The 8,335-nt window shown below is 41.4% G+C and overlaps 2 protein-coding genes across 2 annotated transcripts; one reads left to right on the forward strand and one right to left on the reverse strand.

Annotated features, from left to right (window-relative positions):
* Positions 1 to 836: 836 nt before the first annotated feature.
* LOC144063139 (MARVEL domain-containing protein 3) lies at positions 837 to 6,183 on the reverse strand. The gene is made up of 4 exons (XM_077585134.1): positions 5,972 to 6,183; positions 3,941 to 4,043; positions 3,714 to 3,838; positions 837 to 1,949 (listed from the first exon to the last, which is right to left on the reverse strand). Exons 2-4 carry the CDS (start codon positions 4,039 to 4,041, stop codon positions 1,300 to 1,302), a joined length of 876 nt encoding a protein of 291 aa, XP_077441260.1. The 5' UTR covers positions 4,042 to 4,043; positions 5,972 to 6,183; the 3' UTR covers positions 837 to 1,299.
* A 343-nt stretch (positions 6,184 to 6,526) lies between these two features.
* On the forward strand, positions 6,527 to 8,335 carry c13h8orf82 (chromosome 13 C8orf82 homolog). Its single transcript, XM_077585136.1, has 3 exons — positions 6,527 to 6,848; positions 6,920 to 6,968; positions 7,261 to 8,335. Exons 1-3 carry the CDS (start codon positions 6,681 to 6,683, stop codon positions 7,731 to 7,733), a joined length of 690 nt encoding a protein of 229 aa, XP_077441262.1. The 5' UTR covers positions 6,527 to 6,680; the 3' UTR covers positions 7,734 to 8,335.

Genomic DNA, 8,335 nt, shown 5'->3' on the forward strand with positions numbered 1-8,335 from the left:
CGTCGGTCGCTCGCCGGGGAGGAAGCGTCGCGTCTGCAGTCGGCCCTTCAGTGCGTCGTGCGCGTGCGTTACGTGCGTGTCGATGTTTTGTCGAAGCTTTCTCTGTACATCACAGGGGGGAACGCCACAGGAGGCTGACTTCCACATTCATGACTTTCCACGAGGAGCAAAATAGACTTTCTCAGAAGTCGCGCATACGCACGGGCACGCGCTCTCACACGCACACACAATTAACAGGAAGTAACTGGAGTCGCCCATTTGAAAAAAGACGTTTTTGTGTTCATTCCGTAGTATTCTGTAGTAAATAATGATGATGGTGGATGATGATGTTAGGCTGACATCTAGTGGTCAGATTTAGTCACTGATGTGCAGAGGCGTAGGTTGCCATTTTTTTAAACGACCATGTAAGTAGGTAAGGCGTTTTTGTTTCAAAATGACCATATCTAGTAAAAAAAAAAAAAAAAAAGACCATGTATAGTAAGGTGTTTAATTTTTTTTTAAACGACCATAAAGCGTTTTTTTGTTTTAATTTAAAACGACCATGTATAGCAAAGCGTTTTTCTTTTTAATGACCATGTATAGTAAGGTTTTTTTTTTTGGGCAAACGACCATGCAATTAGTTTTTTTCTGTACCAAATCTATATTGTGTGAAAAATAAAATAGATTGTGTTTGATGGAGAATTTTTGTATTTATTTACGCTACCCCACCCCCCCCCCCCCCCCACCACCCTTTTTTAAAGGTCATTTTAGAGCTGTACATTTTAAAAATGGTGCCAGCGGGTCTGTTCTAAAAATAGCTCACGTGATGGGACACTGATGTAGAAAAAAAAGAAACAGAAGGTTAACATTTATTTATTCACTGTAAACTTTTATTAAATGTTTATTGGGGGGGGTGTTTTATTTATACAACCTGTTTTTTAAATTTATAATTCTAATACCACAATATTTTTGCTAAACGGTTATCAATTAACATCTAACATCAGCCCATGCCTTTTCCAGACATAGCTTTAAAATTCCCAAATATGATTAGTAAATGCAAATTTGATTCATTTTCATTCTCACTTTTTAATTCAGCAGCATGTGTGCAACTCACAGATCCAGCGCACAAACACAAAAATGACTTTGTTAAAAAGTACGTATGTACGTACCCCCCCCAAAAAAATCACTCGATGAAGCGCTTCCAAAAGACAAATGAAGCTTTGTAGTCAGACAAAAACATGAATGTTTAAAAAAAAACTCCTCGAGCTCTTTAATTAGACCGGGAAAGTACAAAAAGTGTCAAAACGTAAACGGTGTCAATCACACCGAGCTGGTTTCAGCCCTCAACGGGGCGTGAGATCGCGGCTGCTCTCTCTCCACCCGGCGCCGTTCCCGCTCCTTCAAGTACTGCCTCACCCTACGGATGGTTTGGACGGTGAGCACCGTCCCGGCGCCGTACAAGATGGCCGTGATGAGTCCAAACAAAGCCACGGCGGCGTCGGCCCCGCTCACGTTGCAGTTCATCCACGTGTAGCTGTGGCGCGCGTACAGCCGCTCGCGCTCCTGGCAAACGTCGGTGGCGTTGACGCCCATGACGAAGTGCAGGTAGAGCGCGACGGCCACCACGTAGGCGACGGCGCCCGTCGCCTGGAAGCCCAGCGCGCCGTACAGAAGCTTGCGGGACAGGTGGTGGGGGGGCTTGTTGCTGGCGACCACAAAGAGCAGCGAGAGCACGCCCATGGTCAGGCTGAAGGCCACGCCCCCGTAGATGCCCGGCGCTCTCATCTGGCTGTACTGCATGTCCAGTTCGTGCATCTTTTGCAGCTCCGTGCCCTGCGGGCTGAAGTTGGAGTTGATGTCGAAGCCGCCCAGCCCGCCCATGGAGGACAGCTTCGACGTCACCATCTGAGCGGCGACCACGCAGATCAGCACCAGCCCGTTGGTCAGCACCGAACACATCAGGACGATACCTGAGGACAGGAGACACTCGCATCAGGATACAAAACGGTTCCTTGAATCCGGAATCCATTGTCATCCAGGTCCTGAAGTTGCAAAGCAGCCCCAGGTCATCACACGGCCGCCATTTCTGACTCTTCAGTAGGAGGTTCTTCTTATCAAATGCTGTTTTTTTCTTTTTTTTCCTTTTTATTATTTAATTAGTTTTCAGGATGGTTCTTTTACTTTTTATTATAATGCTTAATTTTAATTAGTTTCAGTATTAGTTTCCATAAAAAAAAATAGTATTGCTTGTGTGCAATTTTTAACAATGAAAAAAGTAGCACATTTCTTACCGAGCGTCGCATTTCGGCTGAGTTAAATGAAAAAGCAGGCGGAGCCGAGTTTTTGGCGGCAAAAGTCAAACTCGCAAAATTGTGGACGTCATCTGAAGGTGCTTTTTTATTGGCTGCTGCTAGATGACATCACTTCTGCGTGACATACTTTCAAACGTCCTTATTCCGGTTCATATCAAAAGAAGTCTATTTAACTCATTTGCTCCCAAAAACGTATAAATATGTTCTATTTTAAAAGTCCCAAAAACGTATTTATTTATTTTTTTATGCGAGAGCATACAGAAGGCTTTGATGCAGCCTCTCAACTGCAAGGAACGGTTGAAGCAAAGGTGGTTATTACAAAAACGACCAGCAGGTGGCAGCAGAGTATAAGAGCTCAACCAGGGCCATGTTGCAAACAAGCTGCTTTCCCCACAGTTTATAACAGATGTCTGAATAATGATGAAACTTAGCTATAATATAATGCTAATTGCTGCAAAACTGAAACAGATAGAAATATACTTATTTTTCCTGATGAAAGAAGAGACTCTAAATCTTTCTTTTGGTAGGTTCCATGTTTTTATGGCAATAGAACACAATATTGCAAAATCAGTCAAAATCCAGTAAAACCGCCGGGAGCGAAGGGGGATTGCTTCAGTGAAAATGGCTGGGAGTAAATGAGTTAAAATCACATTTAAAATCATCCCTAAATGCTCATGCATTGAATGAATTATCATAGACTAAAGCTAAGGATTTTCACTATAATTACAGTTAGTTTTAAGTTTTTTTAAACAGCATTTTCATTTTATTTCGTTATAGTTTCTTGAATTTTTGTTTTAGTTTTTTGGGGGTTAGTTTTCATGAACTAAAATAACCTTCCAAATTCAAGTTCAACTTTTGCCTCGTCAGACCACAAAATCTTTTTTTTTTTTTTTTTAATCTTTGGAATCGTCAAGATGTTTCTTGGAAAACGCTTATAGGTTATTTTCTGTCAAAACGTAGTCATTGAAAGTATTTTTCCCTATTGTCTTTCTCCTTGAGTCTTTCTTTTTTTCCCTTTTTTTTTTTTTAAGAAACTGTTATGTCCGCACTTTAAATTGGAAACACTTGATGAGTGGCAATGAGCCAAACCACCAGCAGAGGGTGCATTATTTTATATCTCCTGTTTACAGTGGAGGATGGACACTTTATTATCATCCGGACAATGCGATGCATAAACAGAGAACAAATGTATGCGTGTTTGAAAAATCGGTCAAAATTGAGTAAAACTGCTGTTTTTCTACAGTTACAGTTATTCCTCTACAAAATTTTGTACTTTGAGCTTTGTACCTCATCAAAGTGACAAAGGCGAGTTGAACGCGGGAAAACCAGTTAGACGGTGTTGAAGACGCAGAAACCGGAAAGGAATTATGCGTAGTGAAAACGCCGCCGGATTCTCAGAATTCTTTCCACACGCCGTCTCACCTCTCCTGGAGCACATGTGTGTGCATGTGGAGTCGTGACGTTCAACGCGCGGTACGTCCCGGTCCCGTGCATGTTTGGGGTGGTGGTCCGGATCTCGGTCGTAGTACGGCGCTCGGGAAGACGACCTGCGCAACGCAACAAGACAACCGCTCATTCATTCGGACCTTTTCGATTGCGATGCAAACTGCAGTGCTCGCAAGAGAAATCAAAGTTTGCGTTGTAAACACCTGTCAGCTGATGAACGGTCGCCATCGCGTGGCTCGCGGGGCTGCCGCTGGTCCCCGTTTCGCTCCCTGTGGGCCCGGTTTGAACGGGGTGCTTGACTCATTGCTGGGGAAATGATGAGAATTCACAAAAATTAACTCACTCAAAATTGGAATATGGCTGAGGAGGTGCTGGGTTTGTCCGGCAAATCATTCCACCCACACACACACACACACCCATCCCCCCCCCCCCCCCCCCCCCCACACACACACACACAAACAAATCGGTCTTGTCGGAGCAAGTGCAACAACGACATGCCTGCCATCTAGTGGTGAATAGTGATATTACTTTAAATACAGTTGGCATTTACATATTTGCAAATTTTTTCGGCCATTTTTCTTCCCAATAGTTTGGGGCTTTTTGGGGCTTGTAAAAAATTACAATTATTATTATTTTTTTATTATTGAAAATTAATCAAGGGTCCGTGGGCCGAATGATCATGTGATATACTAAAGTGAATTATGCTTTTTTTTTAAAGAACGTTTTTTTTTAAATCGCAGGTTGTTGTACTTGTATTGCTTTTTAATCACAATTAAGTAAAAATACCAATTAATTTATATTTATATTGACTTAATTATTATTCTTTCATTTTATTTATGAGGCGACCCAGTTTACATCAAAATAGGCTATAACTCATTTACTGCCATTGACGGCTATAGACGTCAAAAATAAATTTAAACTATTTCTATTAGTTTAACATTTTTTTCCACTTTTGTTAACAAAAGTGTGCAAACCGCCCAAAAATTGGTATTAGAGCAGATATAAAATTTGTGATTAATCGTGAGTTAACTAGTGAAGTCATGCAATTAATTACGTTTAAAAATTGTAATCGCTCGACGCCCCTAATTTTTTTTTATTATTTTTTCAGTAAAAAAAACAAACATTAAAATTTTTATTTAAAAAAGAAAAGATGATTAAAAATGAGGGGCATCAGGCAATTAAAATTTGTAATCGTAATTGATCGCATTACTTCACTAGTTAACTCACGATTAATCACAAATTTTATATCTGTTCTAAATGTACAAACAAAAATCTAGGTTTTCATACTCTTGTTAACAAAAATGAAAGAAAAAAAAGTGAAACTAATATAAATAGTTAAAATGATTTTTTGACGTCTATAGCCGTCAATGGCAGTGAATGAGATAAATAGTATGTAGCCCCTAAACTAAGAGTTTAACATCCCTGCATTAAAAAGTAGCATAATTTTAGTCAAGGCCACTTTCATTAGGTTGTAGTTCAAATAAATTCCTACAAAAAAAAAAAAAGAATAGCAGCAATTTTGTTCATAGTCATCAAAAACAACAATAATTTTGCATACCTTAAAGTCTGAATGCCAAGTTAAGAAGTGCATCACAACTCTGACATCATGTTAGTTTTTGACTGGGAAGGTGCAATAATAACAAGTGGGCATTGCAAATGTATAGATATATTTTTTAAAAGTCTTTACATTGCATCCTAATTTAATATCTGGTATAAGTGTACATTTTACACTATACGTTTCTTTTGTCAAAGAGAACTTCTGATCTGACTAGCCATCTATTAGCTGTAAAAGGAACAGCAGGTGCATCCATCAAACGGCCTGCTGCTAATGTTCACTAAAACCACACTACCATGCGTTTACGGTGAAAATAAAAAATAATAATTTAATTTAATAAGCAGCACTGAATGATCTAGACTTTGTTCTCTCTCCCGGAAGACCACTCGCCCCCCCCCCCCCCCCCTTTGACTCCGCCCCTACCTTCGGCAGACATTTTTTGACTAAAACAACAGACTAGCAACGAGCACCTGAGATGGTTTAAACCCAAAACTAACACTAAAACTTTTGAATAGGCCAATTCAGATAGTCGGCAAGCAAACTTCGCGAAAAGTTGAAAGCCAAAGTCTACAAACGAAAATAACCCCACTTGCAAGTTCGCTACTTTAAAAAAAACAACAACAACAAAAACACGTAAGCTGTGAACAGTGTTATACCGCTGACAGAAATACAAACTTACTGTAAAGTCGGCGTCCGCGCAGTGAAGTGCGACTATATCGCCATTATGTCCCGTGTGTAGCGAGCCCAGGTAAGGTAGAAGGAAGGTGGTGGTGCCCCACCCTGCCTGGAAAAGGAGGCGGGTCGGGAAAGGGTTCGGTTTTCCACATCCAACATGGCGAGACATCGACGTACGAATAAGACAAGGCGGTTTTCCACATCCAACATGGCGACGACATTGATGTACGAATAAGAGTAGAACGCTCAGCTGTATCTGTCTAAAAAGGGGCGTGTCTTATGACGTCATTTTGAGGCAACAAGCGTTTCCCTCGTGTTATGGTGTGTTCATGGTTCTTTGGGTAATCAGACAAACGAAAAGTACTCCTCTGATCTGTAAACATGATGACATGACAGTATTTGATATTTAGATACTTTGTGTGTGTATAGCAACTAATATATTGATTATTCACTGCACGTTAATCACTCCCACGCAAATAAAACGTAAATACATACAATTTGACATCCATACAATAGCATTATACTGACCGTCCACTGGGTGGCGGTAGTCTCCATAAACAAATCACATGTAAACATTTCCGGGTTATAAGTCACGAGAGCAAAGTTGACTATTATTATTGAGGTTATTTATCCGTATATTGCTGGTCACACCAAGTGTGAAGTTGGACTAACTTGTTTACCTTTTAATAAAAGTGCAGTTTGCGGTTGAGCTCATGTTGTTTCTTCGGACAACTGCCGTGCTCGTCAGCCAGCGTCTGGCCGCTCTACGCTGCACTCCTGCCGGCTACAGGACCGTCACAACCGCCGCTTCATACGTGCAGGGTCAGAGCCCTGAACCTCGCATCCGTGAATACTTTTACTACATTGATCACCAAGGCCAGGTGAGTGTTGTTACGGATGTTTTCACACAATATCATCTGAGAAGATGATTTTCCATCAATCTTCTCTGCAGTTGTTCCTGGATGACACCAAAGTGAAGAATTTTGTCACTTGTTTCAAAGGTAAGATTGTTTACTTTTTCTTGATCAGAGCCACAATGAATCAGTGGCAGATTTTGTTGACTGCATTATTTCACATTCTTGCGTAAAACCTTCACATAAAGGCTCCTTTTTTAGAATTGCAATTTTAAATCTAGCATGGAAGCCGGAGACATTTGAATTCTTCGCTCCACTGTCTATAACCGAGCATTGGATATACAGTATTTTCTTTCGCTACATTTTGCATCACAAATATTGAAATTTCCAATGCAATGTTGCTTTGCTGTTCTCATTCGTCATCATCTTGCATCACCAGACAAACAGTTCCTGGTCTTCTTCTTCAGTCGTCTACGTTTAAACCAGAGCGGACGCTACCAGGACGACTTCCCTTTCCTGTCTCCGTGTGGGCGAGAGAGGAACTTCCTGCGTTGTGATGACCGAGCGGTGGTCTTCACCCACCTCCTGCCGGGCGCCACCCAGGACGGGGACTTGCTGTCGTTCTGCGGCGGCGCAGAGAAGCTGACCGTCCCCTTCGATCCCGCGGCGCTCTACATGCGCCCGGCCAGCGGGCGACTTTACCACCCCTGCTCGGGGCGAGCGGGCGGCGTCGGGCTGGTGAGGTCGGCCCTGGCCATCGAGCTCAGCCCGTTTTTTGTCTACGGTTCGGAGCGAGGTCAGTCAGGAGCGCCCACGCACTTCCTGTGGAGGGAACAGCAGTACGCACTCACCGATGAGCTGGCGGGAAGCTTTGCCGCAGAAGAGGACGATGGTGAAGCTGGAGGGGGATAATAATGAATAATCAGAAAATAATGTGTTTAGTGACTGTTATGAACTGAGGTGTGGGATATTGCATTGCAAGCATTCATATGATCCCAGAACTACGAATTGTTTTCATAAGCTTTGAATTGTTCATTAATTTAATGAGCCCCAGCGGTACCGGCCCGCAACGCTGACAAGCAAATTAAACTCTAAATGTTACCAAATGTTCCTCATTTATTTTCCAAGACAAGAAACATTGCTTGGCAAATGTCAAGTGGTGTTCATATTGACCTTTGACACAGTTTAGCAGTCAGCATCGATATTAGTGCTAACACTCAAAATACGATACAAAATATGGGATTAGAAAACTGCCCTTATTGCAGTCAGTATTGCATTTACATCTTAATAAAATGAAACTTTTAATGATTAAAAGGGTTTAGAGGTGCAATGAGTGTCAACTAATTGATAAATCACATTCATTTTAAATAATTGATTAGTTGTTTAGTCCTACAATCGCCCAATTCCTCAGAATTTCAGCCTCTCCAAAGTATTCTCAAATTTCTTAAATCCTAGATGAAACAGACTGTTTATAATTGTGTTGAATGATCAAAATGAGACATTTTCTAACGTCT

This window comes from Vanacampus margaritifer, chromosome 13, assembly GCF_051991255.1.
Source record: "Vanacampus margaritifer isolate UIUO_Vmar chromosome 13, RoL_Vmar_1.0, whole genome shotgun sequence".
Classification (NCBI taxonomy): domain Eukaryota; kingdom Metazoa; phylum Chordata; class Actinopteri; order Syngnathiformes; family Syngnathidae; genus Vanacampus; species Vanacampus margaritifer.

Coding starts and splice junctions, on each gene's coding strand:
- c13h8orf82 (XM_077585136.1), top strand. CDS start 6,681: ATGTTGTTTCTTCGGACAACTGCCGTGCTCGTCAGCCAGCGTCTGGCC. Junction 6,849..6,919: donor ACATTGATCACCAAGGCCAG/GTGAGTGTTGTT, acceptor TCTTCTCTGCAG/TTGTTCCTGGATGACACCAA. Junction 6,969..7,260: donor TTTTGTCACTTGTTTCAAAG/GTAAGATTGTTT, acceptor TTGCATCACCAG/ACAAACAGTTCCTGGTCTTC.
- LOC144063139 (XM_077585134.1), bottom strand. CDS start 4,041: ATGAGTCAAGCACCCCGTTCAAACCGGGCCCACAGGGAGCGAAACGGG. Junction 3,839..3,940: donor GACCGTTCATCAGCTGACAG/GTGTTTACAACG, acceptor TGCGTTGCGCAG/GTCGTCTTCCCGAGCGCCGT. Junction 1,950..3,713: donor ACACATGTGCTCCAGGAGAG/GTGAGACGGCGT, acceptor TCCTGTCCTCAG/GTATCGTCCTGATGTGTTCG.